A 22,262-nucleotide genomic window follows, 5' to 3' on the forward strand; every position below is an offset into this window, starting at 1 on the left:
TTCTGGTCTATGTTACTTTGGGGCTCTCTTTTTGCTTAGAGGACCCCTTTCAATATTTCTTGTAGGGCTGGTTTGGTGTTCGCAAATTCTTTTAGTTTTCGTTTGTTCTGGGAGTTTTTTCTCTCTCCTTCTATTTTCAATGACAGCCTAGCTGGATATAGTATTCTTGGCTGCATATTTTCTTGTTTAGTGCCCTGAATATATCATGCCAGTCCTTTCTGGCTTGCCAGGTCTCTGTGCATAGGTCTGCTGCCAATCTAATGTTTCTACCATTGTAGGTTACAGACCTCTTGTCCTGAGCTGCTTTCAGGATTTTCTCTTTGTCTCTGAGACTTGTGAGTTTTACTATTAGATGTCGGGGTGTTGACTTATTTTTATTGATTTTGAGGGGGGTTCTCTGTGCTTCCTGGATTTTGATGCCTGTTTCCTTCCCCAAATTAGGGAAATTCTTCACTATAATTTGCTCCAATATACCTTCTGCCCCTCTCTCTCTTTCTTCTTCTTCTGGTATCCCAATTATTCTAATGTTGCTTCACTTTACGGTATCACTTACCTCTCGAATTATCCCCTTGTGATCCAGTAGTTGTTTATTTCTTTTTCTCAGCTTCTTTATTCTCCATCATTTGGTCTTCTATATCACTAATTTACTCTTCTGCCTCATTTATCCTAGCAGTTAGAGCCTCCATTTTTGATTGCACCTCATTAATAGCCTTTTTGATTTCAACTTGGTTAGATTTTAGTTCTTTTATTTCTCTAGAAAGGGATTCTCTAGTATCTTCTATACTTTTTCAAGCCCCGCTAGTATCTTCATAATTGTCATTCTAAACTCTAGTTCTGACATCTTACTAATGTCTGTATTGATTAGGTCCCTGGCAGTCGGTACTGCCTCTTGTTCTTTTTTTTGAGGTGAGTTTTTCCATCTTGTCATTTTGTCCAGAGGAGAATAGATGAATGAGAGAGCAAAATGCTAAAAGGGTAACAATGACCCCAGAAAAATATACACTAAACAAATAAGAAGAGACCCAAAACGGGGGGGGGGGGGGGGAGAAAGGGGGGGGAAAAAAGAATATAATCAGTCTGGTGAATAGAACAGAGCCACACACTAGATTTTGGGTGTATTTTGGTCTGTTAGAAGAAATCACCTCCCAAAATTTTAAAGAAAGAAAAACTTATATATATACAAAAATAAGGGTGAATATGATGAAGGGACGGAATATGACTGTAAAGATGCAAATTAAAAAGGATTTATAAAAAGGAATTGATAAGAAAAGTTGGCTGAAAAAAGAATGAAAAAAAATTTTAAAAAGAGAGAGAATGTGATCGGGGGGAGACTAGGACAATGTCATACACTAGATTTATATTTTGGTCTGTTAGAAGAAACTCTATCCCAAACTTAAAAGAAAGAAAAACTTATATATATATACAAAAAATAAGGTTAAATACAATGAAGAGATAGAATATGAATGTAAAAATGAAAAATTCAAAAAGATTTTAAAAAAGGAATTGATAAGATGTTGGTTGAAAAAGTAAAGAAGAAAAACTCAACTAAAAAAAATGGAAAAAGAAAAATAAAGAAAATTTTAAAAATTAACTTTGAAAGACTAAAGAATCATGGGAAAAAAAGCCATGAATTCTATGTGATATATTCCCCTAGCGCTGGGGTTTCGCCGTTCTCATTGATTGGTAAACTTGGTCTTTGCTGGATGTTCTTGCTGATCTTCTGGGGGAGGGGCCTGTTTCAGTGATTCTCAAATGTCTTTGCCCGAGGCAGAATTGCACTACCCTTGTCAGAGGCCAGGCTAAGTAATCTATTCAGGTTTGCTCTCAGTAGCTTTTGTTCCCTGAAGGCTTTCCGGACAGCTTTGGAGGACAAGAATGAAAATGGCAGCCTCCCAATCTCTGCCCTAGAAGAGCTGAGAGCTCGAGGCCCCAATCCTCAGTTAGCCCCCAAAGAAAAGCAGTCAATCATTCCTGTCTCCCCATTCTCTGGCCACACTCCATGCTCACCTGGTCTGTGACCAAGTGTTTCTATCTCTGGCACATGACCCCATTTGGAGGCTCCAAACCCAGCAGATTCCTACTGCGGGCTCCCGCGCCACTTCTCCTGGGGGAAGAAGGGATGTCTCCCCAGATCTGCTGCTTGTTGGGTCCCTGATCGAAGAGCAGTGGCCCAACGGTGCCATGGATCATGTTTTATGGCAACCCCCAACTGAGAGCCCACTCCTCAGCTCCGTCTTTGTAGCTGGCTTCCCTGCTCTGGTAGCTGGGAGCTCTGCCACACTCAGGCACCCCCGGTCTTTCTGTGACCCCAAAGGTCCTGAGACCACACTGTCCCAGCGAGGGTTCCACCCCCCGCTTAGCCACTGGAGGGACGTCCCTCAGCGGAGCCGACTTCTAAAAGTTCCAATTTTGTGCTCCGTTGCTCTATCACTTGACGGTAGCCGGCTGAGGAGGCTCCCTCCCCCGCGGTCTATCTTCCCGAATATCGACTTGGATCCACTTCTCCGCACATCCTACTTTCCAAAAAGTGGTCACTTTTCTGTTCACAGGATTGCTGCTATTCTTTTCTTTGATCTCCTGTTGAGTTTGTAGGTGTTCTGAATGATTTGATTAACTATCTAGCTGAATTCTTGGGACCAGATGAAATGTAGGTCTCCTACTCCTCCGCCATCTTGCTCCTCCTATAATACAGTCTTGAATAAAACTACAAAAAAGCATTTTTACTATTATAAAAATGAAAGAAAAATTCACCAAACCATTAACAGCTGCTATTTAATTTTAGATGGTAGACTGTATAAACTTCTTTTGTTCTTTCTCCTTTGTCTAGAAAATTTTCAATTATGTATTACTTTTATAAATAAGAAATAAAAATTTTAATAGACCAGTAAGTTGTCTCAATTACAGAGTTAGTAGAAATACTGAGAAATAAAAACTTTTTAAAAATCCTTCACTTCATTCTAAAATTAAACTTCTAGGTTTTTCTTTTCCAAAAATTGAATGTTTAATCACTAAATCATTGTGAATGTTCTGTGGGTAAATGTCAATGGTATGGTATTCTAGAGTTTACAATACATATAAAATGCCAGTAACTGATATGCTTTCAGATAAGGTAACTACCACATATGTTTGATTTGCAAAAAGAATTACCTAACTAGGTAGGGAGAAAAAGCCATCATTTATCCCTTGTTGAAAATAATCTCCATGGCAAGGCATTAGTTTTTCATGAGATTACCTACTTTGTTATTTAAATTCTTCAATTATTTAGTTGCAAACAACTTGAATGCAATGATAGCATCATTTACTTACCAAAATGCAGATAAATGGAAATTTTAAAGTTCAGGAAAGTTATGGGGCAAGAGAGAAATAGTGACCAAAAGTTGGCATCTTTATAATTGAATTACATTTTTACACATTATTTGTCTAATGGGAAATAAGAGGAAAGAAGAGAATTATTTTTTAAAAGATAAGAGTTAATAATCAAACTTCCTCATTTTATTTTGATTCTGCAAAAACAGGTAATATTAAAAGGAAAACTAAATAAATTCACATTGCAAGTTCAAGATTTTAAAACAACTGTCTTTGTTTTAAACAAGCAGATACAGAACAAGCAGATAAAACTTAAGAATATGGAAGAGCCAAATAGCACAATTACAAATTTGAGATGATTGACATATTTAGATCACTGCACCTAATAACTGCAGAATATGTTTTTTTTTCAAGTATAGATGCCATATGATAATCTATAAAACAAGTCTCAGTAAATTTTTGCAGGATTTAAATCATATAGATTGTATTTCTGACTATAGTGAAATAAGCCAGGAATCCAGAAAAAGATAATACATAGTAAACTCACAAGTGTTTGGAAATTAAACAGTATAATACTAATACTACACTGGATATGTGAAAAATTGACATGACTGGAGCCATTTTAAAATGGAGCCAGAGCACCTACTGCAGAGAAACTGCCTTACCCATCTCTGTTTGAACTGGGCCAAAATGACTGGGCAAAACATCAACTGTTATAAGCAATTGCCTGACAAGTCAGCAGGAGAATGGACATCCTGATTATAGTCCTAATAGTTGTGGACTATGTGAAGATAGAACCAGTAGTCAATCAATGTATAATCCAGAGTAGTTTAGCTTCTTAACACCCACAGAAAAGCTTTTTTTCCATATTTTCAAATTATGTAATTGCCCCCTTCCTTTTTCTCATAAAAACCTCTTGCTTTCACCCTACAAGTGGAAATACTATTTGGGTTTCTTACTGAATCAGTGCTCCCCAAATTCTAATTCTTTAATCCCAAATAAACATTCCTTTGCCTTTCTTTGTGGCTTATTATTTTCAAGTTGACAGGCCAAAGAACAAATTATAATGGAAGTAATAAAATATTTTAAAGTTAATGATAATGAAAATATGATGTATCAAAATGTGTGGAATGCAGCTAACATGGGGCTTAGAGGGAAATTTATGGAGAGGAATAACCAAAATCAAATATCTAAGCATCCAATTAAAAATCTAGAAAAACAGTTAATTAAACCTAAATAAAGTGGAAAGTTTTTTTTAAAGACAGCAAGAGCAATAAATAGAAAATAGAAAATCAACAAAGCCACAAAATGGTTATTTGAAAAGATCAATAAAATTGATTTTAAAAATCTAGCAAGACTGATCAACAAATATAATAGAAAGAAAACTGGCACAAGAAAAAAGTTAAAATATAGTCCCTAAATCTACTACAGGAATTTAATGTTATTAAAACTACCTCAAAAAATTTTAGTCTCAGATGGTTTCACCAGTGAATTCTAAGAAGCATTTAAGGAAAAACACCAATCCCACACAAATTCCTCCAGAAAAGAAGAAAAGAGGCAACAGTTACCAACTTAATTTAGGAGGTAATCATAACCATGATTTCAAAGTCTGATAATGAAATTACTAAAAAGAAAAATTAAAGAACAATCTATCCCATGGATACAGAAGCATAAGTCCTAAATAAAATATTAGCAAGTAAATTGCTATAACATATAAAAAGGATATTACATCATGAACAGATGGGACTATTCAATATATGCAAAAAATGAATTCATATTCAAAAAAGCAATCAGTGTAATTTACTAAATAAGAGAATGAAGAAGAAAAATCATAACTATCCCCAATAATGTAAAAAAATTAATGTTTAATACATATTCCCAAAATAAACTCTTAGCAAAATAGAAATAGAAGAGGACTTCTTTTAATGATAAAGATTATTTTTAATTACTGTTCATATTATGCAATATAGTGAAATATTGAAATGTTCTCCCAGAAACTAAATAAAGATGTTCATTCTCATTAGTTTTATTCAACATTGTGCTGGTGCCAGTGCAAGTACACTAAAACATGACAATCATCTTCATCATCACCATTATAAAAGGCATAGGGATGGCAAAGTCATTTTCCATAGATTATATGGCTTTGTATGCAAATAATCTAAAGTATACTACATATAAACTATTAGAAAAAATAAGTGAATTTCTCAAGATCAGTGGATATAAGGTCAGTATGCAGTATGTATTTCTAAATACTATAACAAATAATTGGAAAATAATTTTTTAAAAAGATACTTATATTTGAGCACTAAAAAGTCAAATACAGGAAATTTTAGCTCCAGTTAAAATGGAATAAACATAATCCATCTGGCCTCTCCCATTGAATCCATCTAAATTCCCTAGATGGAATACATAGAGCAACTAACTAAAAGCTTGAAAATTAAATAGGGGGCTTTCAGTTCCAGACAAAATGGAATAAGCACATCCCACCCTAATCCTGTAAGTTACAACTAAAATCCTGGATCAAATATAGCTATCAGAAGTCCCTGAGGAGCAGAGAATATAAAGTAGACTAAAATCCTCAGGACTCAAGGGAAGAGCTGACAGTTAATTCAATTAATTCCCTAAATTGGTTTTCCTTTTCCCTCCTATACATCCTAGGTTAGACACACGAGTAGCCCACAACCTGGAAGTATCAACTGACACAGGGGAAAAAAAAAAAAAAAGAAAGGAACAGCCTCAAGAAAAGCCTGTCCTGTTCTGTCTAGCCAAAGAACCAGTTAGAAGAAATCCCTGTAGCACTTTTGACTACACTCACTCTTTCTCCACAGAAATACTGCTAAAAAGTCTGCACCCTGCCCCTCCACCAGGTGCTGTGGAGACTGTGGAGCAGAACCCTAATAACAATTTATGTGCTGCACTAATGAAGTGCACTCTCCTGCTCCCCACCTGATGATGCAGAAATTACAGGGCAGAGCCTTGTCACCCAACTCCACTCTGTACTAAGTATGACAACAAAAAGACAGCGCCTTACCTCCTTCAAGCTAGAGAGTGGCAGGAGAGGAGTGGATTATAGAAAAGAGAAAGCTGGAGAAAGGAATTATTTAAATCTGTATATGAAGTCCTTGGTATACCCCCAAGTGGCTCATGGGTGAAACCAGAATCAAATCAACAAAGTAAAAGCTCTGAGAACTGAAATGTCATGTAAAATACTGTCCAAGTCTCAAATTGGCCACTGGGTAGCATACAAACAAGTTAGAACAAAATAGCAATGCAAAGATTTTAAATACTAAATTGACATCTAAACTACAGCTCACAAAAATGGTCCAGGATGTGTGCCCTAAACCCAAATAAATTGACTATCTGCTAAAACTGATTTAAGTAGGAACCCAGAATTTCTTAACATAGTACTGAAAATGTCTGGGACACAATCCAACATTACTCATCATATGAAGGAAAAGGAAAAACTCAACTCAAATGAGAAAAAATAATCAAGAGATGACACCATCAAAGTGAAACAGATGCTGGAATTATCTGACAAGGAGCTTAAAGCAAATATCATACAAAAGTACCAAGGAGCAATTATAACATCCTTGAAATAAATGGAAAATTAAAAACTCTTAGTAGGAATCTAGAGTATACAAAGAAAAACTAAATGACAATTTTAGAATGGAAAATACAATTAACAAATTTTTAAGATCTCACTGGATGAGCTAAGTGGCCAAATGGATATATAAAGGAAAGAGTCAATCAACTTAAAGATAGATCAGTAGAAATTACCCAAATCAGAACAACAAAGAGAAAGTAGATTTTTAAGTAGATTTTAAAGAATTAACAGAGCCTTACGGATCTGTGGGAAAATACCAAAAGGTCTAACATTTGTGTCAGAGACTCAAAAGGAGAGAAGAAAGAGTGCAGGGATAAATATATATAAATATATTTATATTTTTATTTATATATTACATATTATTTATATATTATTTTATATATATATCAAATATGTATATATATTTGAAGGAATAATGGCTAAAAATTCCCAAATTTGACAAAAGATATAAACCCACAGATTCAAGAACCTCAAACAAGATAAACCTAAGTAAATCTATACCCACAGGCATCATAATCAAATTGCTGAAAACTAAAGACAAAAAAAAAATCTTGAAATCAATCAGAGAGAAATGATAAATTACCTTTGGGGGAACATCAATTCAAATAACTGATTTTTCTCATCTGAAAGCCACCCATCTAATTTTCCTTCTGTTCCTCAAATATGTCAAGTTTTTTTCTCCCTGGGGCTCTGGTGCTATAAGCTCCTTCTGTCTGGAACAATCTTCCTTAGCCTCTTTTCACCATTGGCTTCTTCTCATTTAGATCTTATCTCAATGCTATTTTATCAGAGAAAACTTCTGGGAGTATCAACCTCTCCCATATTTCTGTCATTCCTCTCTTTCACAGAACCCTGTATATTTTCTTCCTGACTCATTACACCCAACAGAAAGAAGTCACGTTTATTTAATATTTTTACTTATGCCCTCCTTTCCCCCTCTGCACTAAAATATTTTTTCCATGAAGGCAAAGATCTTATATGTCTTGTCCACGTCTATGTTCCTAAATACCTAGAGCTGCTCATGCTAAACCCTCAATAAATATATGCTGAATGAATGAATGAATGAATAATTGGATAAGGGCTTAAAATTAAACTAATTAGAAAGTAAGGGAGACCTAACATTGTGTGAAATTTAGTATAAATTACAGTATATTCTTTTTTTAAGATTTTAATTATTTATTTGAGAAAGAGAGAGTAAGTGAGAGAGAGCACAAGCAGGGGGAGTGGCAGAGGGAGAAGGAGAAGGAGGCTCCCGGCTGAGCAGGGAACCTAATTCAGGGCTCAATCCCAGGACCCTGGGATCATGACCTGAGCTGAAGGCAGACACTTAACCGACTGAGCCACCAAGGTGCCCCAATTATAGTATATTCTAACTCAGTTTTCAACATGCACTTGTCTTAATATAGTCTGAGAGCTTCAAAAAATATAGATACTTGGGCCCCACTCCACAATAATTAATTCATAATATCTAGGGGTGGGGACTTGACACTGGCATTTTTTCAAGTTCTCTAGCTGATTCTAAGAAGCTTTCCAAGCCAGGACTGAGAAACACTGATTTTACGCATATAATTCTGGATCTACTAGCAAATGGCAAAATCTAGTTATAATAATGATCCAATAATACCGTTCTAAAGAGGAAAGGGATACCTTTATGATGAAGCTTGAAGCAAAATCTTTTAGCAAAATAAACTCACACTAGTATATACCTTCTAAGAATATTGACAACACAACAGATATTTTACAATGATGTTAAAAATAACCTCCATCCCAAAGGGAATTTGAGCAATTTAAGCTTCAAAGAAAATCAAGATAGGGGCACCTGGGTGGCTCAGTCAGTTAAGCACCCGAGTCTTGATTTCAGCTCAGGTCATGATCTCAGGGTCTTGAGATGGAGCCCCGAGTCAGGCTCACGCTGATCCTGGAGCCTGCTTAAGATTCTCTCTCTCTCTCCATTGCCCCTCCCCCTGCTCCCGCTCACAAGCTCACACGTGCATGCTCTCTTTCTCTCTCTCTCTCTCTCAAAGAAAGAAAGAAAAGAAAAAAAGAAAATCCAGATACTCATGACAAAAACAGAAACAAGAAATGAAAGAGAATAAATAGCTGCCCCGGGAAGTTAAAGATATGTCTTTTTTTTTTTTTTCATCTTTCTCAATCCACTAAATTAACTTTAAGAGCCAGCTGAAAGTTTACTTCCTTCAAAACTTTATCTGCCTAACTTTATCACTTGAGTTGTGTTTTACAATACTTATATGCTATTTGTCTGGAATTAGAGCAAATGAAGAAGTTACAAGAATTAATTGGATTTGGCTGCATTAAAATGAAAAATAGCAATTAGAAATCCAAGTGGAAATGTCAGAGAGGCAACTGTACATTTATATGAGGTCAAGAGAGAGGATGGGCTATAGATATAAGTGACCCACTGTGTCCTTGAATTATAGAACAGCTTCTACTACTTGATGGTGTAATGATGGGAGTATAGTTTTAAACTCTCAATTAAGATTACAGTGGATGATAATAGGTAATTCCAAGTGTTTACTGTTCCCAAGCATCATTAATATTGCACCATATACCTACACATGATGGATTAAATAATAAAAAATCCTCATTCAATATAGGGGCATAGTTTTTAAATGTAATAAATATCACACAGAATCAATGGGTTTCAAATTTTAAAACTTCTAATGCATACATAAAACCCAAATTTTCTACACAATCTCATGCTAAATTTGAAATTTAACTGTGACTATTTTAAATTTAATAAGCAATTTAAATGAACAAGTTGAACACAAATTTTAACATTTACAATAATGTAATTTTTAGGTTTGTTTCCTGTTTTGCAGTGTTTATTTTAATCAAAAATAACAAAATTATCATTGAAAATCCTGAGAATATTGAAGCTCAAATCAGCTATACTTTAGAACAGGTACTAAAAATAAATCCTCCAAAATTTATAACAGTATAAGATCAGATCTACACATGAAAGATAATCAATTCTATGAAATGATTTATCTAAATTGGATATATACAATACCTGATACCAACAAGCAAAAAAACCTCTACAGTTATTTTCACAGTAATCTCTATCTGAGAGCAAACTCTTATCTCAAGTTAAATTGATGCTTATCATATAGTCCTAGAAATTATGTTTAGGGCAAACACAACTAAACTGATGATTCTCTGAAGCCCAGTTAGAACCACTGTAATGGTGGCTCACCACCACTATGAAAAAGAATTAGCATACTGAACTCACTTAAAAAATAAATGGGATAGGTTACCAAGAAAATAAAGTGCTAGGTCAGGAAAGAATTTTGGAAATAGAACAAATTGAGAAAATCTGAACACACAATGAACACTGGCAAACAATAAATGACTTTCATATTTTTCTATTTTTATGTAGGCTTGACTTATCTTCATGTGAAAATGTTGGGGTTCAGAGCGAATGGTCAAGAAATAATTCTTGAGATGTCTTTGATGCAAAAAGGTGGTTTTATTAAAGCATAGGGATAGGACCCGTGGGCAGAAAGAGCTGCACTGGGGTTGTGAGGGGTGACTGATTATATACTTTCAAGTTGGGAAGGGGTTAGGGATAGTTTAAGTCTCTAAGGAATTTGGAAGCAAGGTTTCCAGACCTTGAGGGGGCTAGCTATTGTTGGGAAAAGGTCATTTATTACTGTCTAATAAAACCTTAGTCATGGGACCCTTCAGATGTATATCAGTGGGCCATATGCTTGGGGGATGATTGCCGACATGTATGTTGGGGAGAGGGAGAAGATAGAGATAAAGGAAGATCCCAAAGGAATTTTTGTATGTTAAAGGAAATTTACAGGATCCTGGAGGTGGGATAGTATTAAGCTAAAATTGCCTTTTGCCCTTAGCAAAGTATAAACATTAAGACAGTTGAGTTTCTCCAGGAAGGTCACTCTGCCTATCTCAAGGGCTTATCAACGGGCTGTAAGTTGTAAGGACATTTAATTTTTTTTCTTTTGCCTTTGTTTCCCACATCAATCTTACCCAGCTAAGAAAAATTCAAAACATAATGAAAAAAGTTTAGATACATGGTAGCATTTGAAAATAAGTAAAATAATTTTAATATTTAAAAAGTATATTCAGGGACAGCTGGCTGGCTCAATTGTTAAGGCATGAGACTCTTGGTCTAAGGGTTGTGAGTTCAAGTCCTACATTGGTCATGAAGCCTACTTTAAAAAAAATTTTTTTAATAAAACTTAAAAGAAATAAAGTAAAAGGTATATTCATATTCATGTAAAGATACATCCAACAAGTTATATTGATACAGAGGATAAAAATACCCTCAAACAGCCTTCGATTTCAGAAAATATAGGCACAAAAACACCGCAACTAGACTACATGCAAGTTATAATATAAAAGATAAATCTATTTTCTCAGCTTTTTTTCAACTTTTATGTAGATAATAGCAAGTGTTCCTTTTAGACTATATATCAATTTGACAAGGATTTCATCTCCTTTCCAAGTTCATTAAATATTTCATAATTACATTATTCTTCCTTTAAGGTAAATACTGCTTATAAGAAAAAAGAGAATCTTCTGATTTATATTCTTCCTTAAATGTCGAACTATATGCTGAGAACCTAGTATGTACCTAGTATGATACAAACCAGAAAGAACAACAATGAAAACAGAATATCTACCTTTAAGAAATAAATAATCTGTGTAAAGTTAAGACAAATTAAAATCAACTTCAAAGCAATGGTCTTAAATGTGTGACAGTGGTCCAAGGTAAAATTAAGATTTTAAAAAGACATTCTTGAATAATGATATTCATAAAAGGCTCATTAGAAGATTGAGAAAAAAATTACTAACCTCCCATTTAATGCCATCTTTTCTTTCAAAAAGTAACTTTCCTACTGACACTAAAAATTCATATATTGGTTCATAAAAATACATTTCAAAACACTTGGAAGTAATTGTTGCAAATAATGAGGATGTTCCAAATAAAACTGAATCTGCAACGTCTGATAAATTCTATCTCCTGATATTGAAAGAGCCTGCAGATAAAATGGTGTGTATTATTAAGAATATTTTAATGCATTAAGGAAAACTCTACAGATATCACAAAGTGACGATGGGGCACTCCTTCCACATACACACACAAAAAGTTGATCACATGCTGATCCATAAAGAAAGACTAAATTTTTAATACATTAAAATAATTGAATATAGAATATATTCTATTTTTCATAATGGAAGCAAGCTTGAAAGAATGACAATTCAAAAAAAAAGCCAACTTTATAAAAATTAAATAGTACTCTTCTAAATTGGTCAAATAAAAATGTGAATTAATACTTTAAGCTAAGTGAAAATTAAAAACAACATAAAATGTGAGGAATACAGCTAAGCAGTATATGAAGGAAATTTATTGCTTTAAAAATACATATAATCAAAAAGAAGCCAAAAATCATTGATTGAGCTTCGATTTCAAGACACTAGAAAAAGAAAAACAAATCAAACCTAGGAAAAGCACAAAGAAAAATTACAAAGAAAATCAATAAAATAGAAAATATAGAACAGAGAAAATCAACAAAGTTAAAAGTTTTCTTTAAAAAAAGATTATAAATACTGATAAACTTCTAGTAAGATTGATTACAGAAAAAAGGAAGGAAGGAAGGAAGGGAGGGAGGGAGGGAGGGAGGAGAAAACACAAATTACCAATATCGGGGAAAAGAAGGGGCATCACTATAAATCTTACAGACAAAAAAGACAGGAATATTATGATTAAACAAATATATTTGCCAATTTGGAAGAAGTGGATATATTTCTCTAAAAGTTGAATTAATAAAAGCAGACAAAAGAAAAAATACAAAATATAAATAGTCCAATATCTATTACGGTGTATAAAAACAGGTTTTATTATTATTTAGGTATGTCAAGGTGAACAGATTGAGAGATGACTCTTTGAAAACAAAGTTTGTTAAAAGTTTGTTATACTCACAGATCCCAGTGTCATAGGGGGTCACACAGAAAAGCACCAAGATTGGTGGGGAGGCAGAAAGGGGAAAATATGGATGAGAGCCTTTACTGTGGTTTCCACAGGAAGAACAGTGAGGCAGGGTATGCAGGTTTAGGATTGGCTAATTTGAGTACTTTCAGCAGGCTCTTCAGCATAGTGGGCTGTTCCTTGTCTGGTTACCTGTCCTTGGGATGATTAAAGTCAGCGAATAAAGGCTCCTAGTGTGAGAACCCCATAGAGTAGGTGGTTGATGGTGAGCTCTGGATTGGTAGTTTGCATAAGAAAGGAACACTTGCAGGAGAGTCATTTGCTATCTCCAGTAATTGGCTGATCCTGGAAGGGGCAGTCTCTCCAAGGTCAACAAGACCCCAGATGCCAAATCATCAGAAACACACATTTCATAGATAAGGGTATTGAATCCTTTCTTTAAAACCCTCCCACAAGTAAAATCTCAGCTCTAGACTTTAACAGTGAATCCTTACAAATATGTAAGGAAGAATAAATCAATCTTGCAAAAAATAAATAAACTGAGAGAATAGGAGGAAAAAGAACACTTTACTCTCTTTTAAGGACAGAGTATAACCCTGACTTCAAAACCTTAAAAAGGTCATTACAAGAAAGGACCTCATCTGTCTTCCCTGCCAATAATTCTATCACCAGTACTGCCCTCCTTGGACTTAGAGAATGGCTTATTTACTGTTACAGTATTCTAGACATTACTCCTGATCAAGGAACTTATTTCACAGTAAAAGAAATGTAGCATCGGGCTTGTGCTCACAGAATTCACTAGGGCTAACATACCGTCATCAGTTAAAAGCAGCCGATCTAAAAGAACAATAGAAGGGCTTGCTGAAAACTCAACTCAACTCTCGCCAGTTGCAAGACAAGGCCTTGGGAGGGCAGGGTTTAAACATACATGGTGCTCCATATGCAATATATATCAAGTACCCCTTGTCATTATTTCACCAATAACACACACAATGTTTGCCTGCTGTCTCCATAACTTTGAGCTCTACTTATTTATAAGACTTGATTCCCAACAGAGGAATGCTTCCACTTAGAGACACAACTCTGATTCTACAGATTTGAAAGTTCAGTGTCAACTAGCATTTTGGGCTACTGATGCTACTGAAACAAAGTCGAGGTTACTCTACTGACTGCGGTGATTTGTCACAATTAACAAGTGAAATCTGAATTGCTGATACACAGTGAAGGCAGGAAAAACTTTATCGGGGCATTCTTCGAGATTCCTCTTAATCTTTCTATCTCCAATAGAAGATTTTTAGAAAATCACATCAACCAAAAAAAGGAAGAATCATTAAGTGTTCATATCCTTCAAAAATGAAGATTTGGTCTTCCATTAGGTAAAGAACCCTCAACAACTGACACACTGATTGAGGGCAAAGGAAACATGGAGAGGGTGGCAGAAGAAAGAAGTCAGAAATATCGTCTACAGCCGTGGCAGCTATTCATACAAATTTCCTTCTCTCTCCGTGTGTGTGTGTGTGTGTGTGTGTGTGTGTGTGTGTGTGTGTGTGTTAACTATTTTCATCTTCCTTCTTCTCCCTCTCCTTCTTATTTTCTAAAAGTTTTATAAGAAGGCACCTGGGTGTGGGGCGCCTGGGTGGCTCAGTTGTTAAGCGTCTGCCTTCAGCTCAGGTCATGATCCCAGGGTCCTGGGATCGAGCCCCGCATTGGGCTCCCTGCTCAGCTGGGAGTCTGCTTCTCCCTCTCCCTCTCCCCCTACTTGTGTTCCCTCTTTCGCTGTGTCTCTCTCTGTCAAATAAATAAATAAAAATTTAAAAAAACAAAAAAAACAAAGAAGGCACCTGGGTGGCTCAGTCAGTTAAGCTACCGACTCTTGATTTCAGCTGAAGTCATGTCAGGGTTGTGAGAGTGAGCCCGCATTGGACTCCACACTCAGCAGGGAGCCTGCTGGAGAGTCTCTCTCCATCTCCCTCTCTCCCAACCCTGACACCTCCCCCTCCCCCCAACTCATGAGCATGCTCTCTCTCTCTCTCAAATAAATAAATAAATAAATATTTTTTAAAAAGAAAAAAAGAAGTTAACAAAGTATGATTCAGTATTTAGGTAACAATTAAAAACCATACATTAACAATTTATGACAGTATTTAGATAACAAAATATTTAGATAGGCTATGACTAAATTTGGCCAGAGATGAAGACAATCACTGTTGGAAACTTGTATCTCCTCATTTAGGAGAGTGAAAAAACTTTTGTTATACAAAAGATAGTTGTATCATATTAGGCAGAAACATAGAGTTGTTTGGAATATCATGTGGAAATTCACATGTGAGTAAAAAGATGCATATGAATACCAAGTGGTCAAGGGAGTGAAATGTACCAGATTTTCAGCTATTTATTGTCCCAGCTCCAAACCTGGGAATCTTCAAACTGTATTTGTCAGATGGCTCTCTGTTGGGTTCAGCCAACAGGAGATACTAGAGGGTACTGGAAGGGCTGGTGAATAAAGGGATTTCTTCCTATGTATTTGCTTCTTAACTGAAAAGCAGCAATTCCTTCCCATAGTAGCAAACGAATTTGTGTAGCTACAATTTTTCCAACATGATTCCGCTTTAGTTTTCCTTATGTCACTCTGTACCCCCTCAAATATTACAACATAAATACTTCTTCCCATTATCTCTCTTCTTTATACTCCTCATATCTCTGACCTTTTCCCTTCCCCTTTTTTTATATTTTTCTATCAATGTCATTTTAACTTACATGAAGCTGATAGAGTTTTCCATATTTGTTCCCTATGTACTTGTGAGGATGATACTAATATAACGTTACTTAGTAACTACATTTTAAATTTATGTGATGGAAAAACACCTTTTCCCTTAGACATTTGTAATAATACAATGGGACTATTGTTTGTCTATAAAAATGCCAACATAAGGACCATTAGTACATACTTTTGTATATAATGATGACCAGGTCCTCAAAAGTTTAATGTTGTGAATTGGTCAAAAGATGTCTGTGTTAACTGTGTCAGTGAGATTTCTATAAATGAATCCAGTGTACCTCCTCTTCATCAGTGGAGGCAATTTTGAAAAGAGATATGAATTCTCAAACATTTAAATACAGTGACACAAGGTTTACTCCTCATGAATATATGCATCCTAAGTAAGATAATTAGACATTTTAAGTCGATTTCTAAATGTCATGTTTCCTTAGTCACAAATTTATTATAAAGAGGTTTTAATGGCATTAATGATATCATTTTTATACCATATGTAGGGTTGCACATGTAGTCATGTTGGCTTCAAGGATTTAAATGATGGAGTTATAGTCTAGTCATTTCCATGTCACTTGTAGCATACTTTCTCTTTTTTTATCACCCCATAAGCTACAACATAATGACTGGTTGATAGAATGTAGGAATCAGTTTCGGATGATGCCACAAATATAGCAAAATTTAAACCTCAGAGATTATCTAAAATATGAGTCATTTTGCTGTTGTTCGTTTTAAATAATCGTGACACCTTCAAAGTCAGGACAGATTTCATTCTCAAAACACATGAGAGTGCAAAATTTTTTTAGCAACTGAAGAGTAAAGATAAAATCATTTCTTCATGAAGTTATTATTTACTTCTGAGACCTATGTGGGGCAATCAAAAATAGCTAAAACTGTAGAATAGCATTCTTCTCACCATCTGTGTAAGTACTGACAGCACCCAATCAAAATGCAAGCTCTTAGAATCTGGCTTATCCCAATGTATCTGGCTCAGGAGTTGCCTTCACTATTCTTTCTCTGCTCTGATGAAGATGGTATCCAACAGCACCTATTCTTGCTGCTTGCATATCAAACCCATTTTCTGAACTAATGAAGTCAATTATATGAAAATGTACATAGACTTCAAAATGTAATGGAAATACACAAAGTATCTAAGTGCACTGTGACCAAATCACTCTCCAGTGTGTCAGAAATCATTGGCCTAAATCCTTCACTTGCATTAATGGGCCTATATTCAGAAAATTCATTTTAATGTGCTCTCCCTCACCAATGGTTGGTGAATGATATGATGCCAACAAGCAAACTAACCAACCAACAAAATAAACTCCAAAAACTATGCAAAAATCAAAGCACTTTCTATATATGTTCCAGTGAGAAATTATAAAAAATATTGAGGGCAATATAGTTTAGTCAGAATAAGTTTGATTCTTGTGAAATAGTTCAGCTGAAACCCATTTGCAATATATTTTTACTATCTTCAGGGTCCCAAGGGTCTGATCTTACTTTTGAGCTCCTGAGACACTAGCACCAGCTGAGCTATGCCTCCTCTTCAGAGGGTTGAATCCCAGCAACAAAACGTCTCTCCAACCTTTCAAGTTTTAATAACTCCACCGAGTCCCTTTATTCCCCAAGGCCTAAAAATGGTGGCACTGATTGCCTGTGTTACTATTTCCAAGATACTTTAGTGTTTCCTCTTTGCCTTTTCAGTTCTCCAATATACATGATCCCTTATATTATCTGTCTCAAAATAACTAGTGCAGTTCTATGTTCTGACTAGACCCTGACTGATATAGGCCCTCTCTGCCTAAATATACCATTATAACTTTCTCTTTTTTTTTAAGATTTTATTTATTTGAGAGAGAGAAAGAGCATGGGGGTGGGAAAGGATCAGAGAGAGGGAGAGGCAGACTCCCCACTGAGCAGGGAACCTGACATAGGACTCCAACCCAGGACCCCGAGACCATGACCTGAGCCAAAGGCGAAAGAAAGAGTTGGCCACTTAACCAACTGAGGTGCTCCCCAGTTTCCTCATTTTTTAAAAATGATCATAATTGTAGTATTCAAATGAGTTACTATACATTTGGAATGGTGCCTGGTTTAAAACAAGCACTATATAAGCATTAGCTCTTATTTTTATTAATAAAATTGATTTTGTTGTGACTCATTCGTTAAGCATCTGCCTTCGGCTCAGGTCATGATCCCAGGGTCCTAGGATCGAGCCCCACATCGGGCTTCCTGCTCAGCCAGGAGCCTGCTTCTCCCTCTCCTGCTCCCGCTGCTTGTGTTCCCTCTCTAGCTGTCTCTCTCTCTGTGCCAAATAAATAAAATCTTTAAAACATAATAATAATTAAATTAAATTAAATTAATTTTGTTAATATCTGTGACAGATGTTTTGTGTTTTTTAACAATTCACATCATTAAATGAATATAAAATGTAACAGATTCTCAGGGGTAATTCCTCTAATATACATTCAAAACCAAAGTGCCCAACACCAGTAACTTCTCTCAAATCCTCTGGTAGGTGTGAAAGGTAGATTTATTTGCATTTCACTTTTAACCTGTACAGCTTGCCCTTTGGAGTTTTAACTGTATTCATAAATCTTCTTTGAGACTACCCACTATGAGAGGTCTAAGGCTTTGTTTCATTCCCTGGAGGCCTTGGAGGCTATAAAAATTAAAATTCAATGTCATATGGTTTGGCAAATGTCCTTAGGGTAGAAGTGAACTTCAGTGCTCTGCCACTCTGGGGCCCCTCCTTAATTTAGTCTTTAGCCTGTGTACTCTTAATTTCTTCCTAATTCTTGGAAGCACTCATGAATATATTTGTTTCTATTTTATCTAGAATTTTGGTTGTTTGCAGAAAATGGGTCAGTCCAGGTACCAGTAGATCATGCCATTCCAAATACATACTCATCATTAACTCATGAGTACTATTTTTATTTTTATTTTAAAATAATATGTTCACAGTATAAATAAAAATCAAATCATATATGAGTCTAAAATGAACAGTAAAATTGTCCTCTTTGATCTCTCTCTAGTTCCATTTCAAAAATAATTTATTTTAACAGTAATTGGGTTCTTAGAGGGTTTTTTTTTTTATTTACCATTACAAACAATATAAGAACTTATACTGTGATCTGTCAATTTTTGATATCTCTTGACTCTGTGTACTATAAGAAATTTGGCACGTTTTACTCCATCCCAACCTTTCACTTCTTGCTTTTGTTTTATTGATACTAAGTTTTCTAATATTTATATTTTTATATTATAACTAAGTCCTCTGCAATTTGTATAGATTGATCTAAAACCACTCAGTATTAAAATAGAAATTTGAATATCATGGTTATTCCTTATCAAACCAACTCGTGTGGCCAAACACATAGAGAAGTAAATGAAATTCTGCCACCAAATCCATGACTCCTCAAGAATGACCCATGAATGAGCTAAAAATGCCTTCTTTATTAATTTGTTTTCATTTTACTTCATCCAGGAAATGCTCAGTTTCTGTTCTCTAGGGGTATGTCATCTGTCTCTCATTTCCCTTTTTATATTTTGCTGGAGCATCTTTATACATGGAAATGTAGAAGTACTAAACTTTCTGAGCTCTTGCATACCAGAAAATTATTCTCTTGACTCATTTAATTGGATTTATATTGTATAAAGGCAGAATTCTATATCCAAATTTATTTCCTCTTGGAAATTCAAGAAAGTGTTATTCCATCATCTCCTAACTCTGAAATGTTGCCAATGGTGCTGGGAAAATGTTGGGTATCAGTATGTTTCTCATTCCTCTGTAGGTGACCCAGTTACTTTTCTCTGTGGAAGCTTCAAGGGTATTTTAATTCTAGTCTTCTGAAAATGCAAAGCAATGTGAAAGGGATGTATGTCTTTTAAAATTTATCCTCCTTGGTATTATGTTGAGTTCTTCTAATTGAAGACTTCTGTCTTTATTCATTTCAGGATAATTTACTGTTTTTTATATCAAATACTCCTAACTACTATGCCTAATAAACAGATGTTTGGCTTGTTTCTAGCCTCCATTTATCATATTTTCAATCTCTTTGTCTTTTTATATTAAACTAATGCTATGTTGTAGTTTAAAAAAAAATCTATTTCATTGGGACCATGTAAAAGGAAGAGAGATGTACATATACGTCTTTCATATGAAACCAGAAGCTTGAGTTTTTAAATATTTTTATGTGAAACGTATAAAATGTTGAAAATCAAATTTATACCCTTTAAAATGTAGGCAGTAAATTTTCTAATATTTTTACTTTAAGTGAAAATTATAAAATTAATTCCATTACTTTATAAGTTTGAGATCAATTTTGATCTGGGATCAATAGTTTGGATTTTTCATGAGATATATATTATACACCTACATATTTGAAGGGTATTTTATATGCAGAAGAGTTTCTAAAACCAAAGTATTCTATGTAATTAAACTATTTTGCTTCTTGGGTAAGCAAAGTCCCACCCAATACTTTAAATTCCAAGTGTTTCATGTCAAAAAACAACAATACTAAAACAGGAGTTTCCAGATCCAGTGAGAGACCAAGTTAAAAGAGAAAAATGTAAATTAAGTAAAAGCAATTGGTAAAGTAACTCATCTTTCTTTAGGGCACATCACCATCTTGTTTCTCTACAAACATTTAGCACATACATATGCATTCCTATGGGTACCTTCAGAGATTTGCATTTTTTCCTAGTAGCTATAATATCATGATAGAAATAACTATGAATCCACTAAATATTCTTAGGCTTAAAGGCTTTATACTAGTAATAAATTACCTCTGACATACTTCACAGTGGATCCTAATGTGTATAATGACTCACTTCAGAAACACAACACAACCATAAAACTCCTCAAGATAAATAAATGATCTATTAAAATAAGGCATTTTAAAAAAACATTTATTTTACAATTATGAGAATCTCTTACATGTCAAGAACACTGCTGGATGATTTTAACTGTCTTTGAACTTATAGCTACAAAAAAAATCATAAAACCTGATGCTAATTCTGACCCCATCAACCAATGTCTTCGAAAAAAATAAGATTCAATAAACTGATATCTCAGAAAAAAATAAGCCCATTTCTGATGACTCTCACCAAATTAATCCCTATGATTTCTTAGACATTCACAGCTATATTAATTTAACTAGCTTTGCATTTGTCCTTTCTTTAAACTAGTTCTTCCTAATTTTGTACCAGTTACTTCACCACTAAAAACATTATAAATGAACTCTTGGCATTGTGCACCTACTAGAATTTTATTTCAGCAAGCAGTGCTACTTCTCAAGTTGATGGCTACACTTTAAAACCTGATTGATGAGCTTGTTTTGATAATAGGTTATTAATAATATCTTATTATTAATTTCTTATTAATTTCAGCCCAATGTCTATAAAAATTCATTTTAACAATTCCTGTACATGGAAGTCTAACTTTTTAACTGCAAATTTCAAATTGATCTTTTAGTAAATTTATTCTGAATGAATAAATATTCATTTTTAAATTTCATCGGCTTTATTTATTTCAACTTATTCAATATTAAGTATTTATAAAAAATGGAAATTTAGTTAGAAAAATTCATAGCAACAGTTTAAAATACAGATTAACATGGATTAAAGAAAAGCCCTGAATGAAGAGTCTTAGGTTGCAAGACAGATTCAAATTGAAAAGAAAAAATTTACACTTATGAATAAACTGAGGTGAACCTAAAGTAAATCTTTCACTTCATATCCAAAATGATTATGATTTCCTATATGTCCTAAAAACAAATGTTCTCTAACCCTACAGGAGATATTCCATATAATAGTCTCTCACAGAGCAATGCTGGACTTCTACTTAGCTTCAAGAATTTTGGCTGAACTTTAAAAATATGGAAGTATCATGCTCACCAAAGATGTTACAACAGCCTACCAGGTACGTCTCTCAGATCCTAATATACTGTTCATGTTATACAGTCTCCTCCATGATTTCTAGATTACAAATAAGTTTGGCTATAGAGGAGTCTTCTTACCATATCTGACAGTTTAGTAGATCTTTGTGTTCTTGACAAGAAAGCAGCATAGCGGTTAGTCAAGTTAGGTAGTTCATCAGAAATTCCACCAACCTGTGAGTTCCAAAAAGCATATTGAAAGAAGGGATAAAAAGAGTATATCCTTTCTATTTATCAATTCAAGTGGCACAATAAGTAATAAATTTGCAAGAAAGTACATCAATGTTGCTTTATCATTAAATAGAGATAGACATATTCATTAAAAATTTTAAATGGGATATAGGAGTAAAAGACTTTAAGTCAATGAGATATAAAAATGAAAAAAGAGTTAATTATATGGAACTCTAGAAAAGTAGGATCTACATACATTATTTAAACACATTAAGAGTGAGTTATTACCTACACTGTGATGTCAAATTCAGACATCAATTTTTGTTGTTTCATAACATATGAGATATTTAGCCATACAGTATTACTTGTTAGTATTTAATTACTAATACATAAAATAAATATATATTAACAGTAACTATTTAAATTGATTATGTGGAAATCCTTGATTAATAAATTTTCTAAGCAGAATGATCCACACTCTCCTGAATATTGTAA

General features: G+C 34.4%; 1 protein-coding gene across 1 annotated transcript in view; it reads right to left on the bottom strand.

Annotated features, from left to right (window-relative positions):
- The window catches only part of STPG2 (sperm tail PG-rich repeat containing 2), a 314,912-nt gene that overhangs the window by 135,974 nt on the left and 156,676 nt on the right, over positions 1 to 22,262 (bottom strand). The window contains exon 8 of the mRNA XM_078068237.1: positions 21,678 to 21,788. Coding sequence (XP_077924363.1) covers positions 21,678 to 21,788 — 111 coding nt within the window. The remainder of the gene's footprint in view (positions 1 to 21,677; positions 21,789 to 22,262) is intronic.

The sequence above is a fragment of the Halichoerus grypus genome, chromosome 3 (genome assembly GCF_964656455.1).
Source record: "Halichoerus grypus chromosome 3, mHalGry1.hap1.1, whole genome shotgun sequence".
In the NCBI taxonomy this organism is placed as follows: Eukaryota; Metazoa; Chordata; class Mammalia; order Carnivora; family Phocidae; genus Halichoerus; species Halichoerus grypus.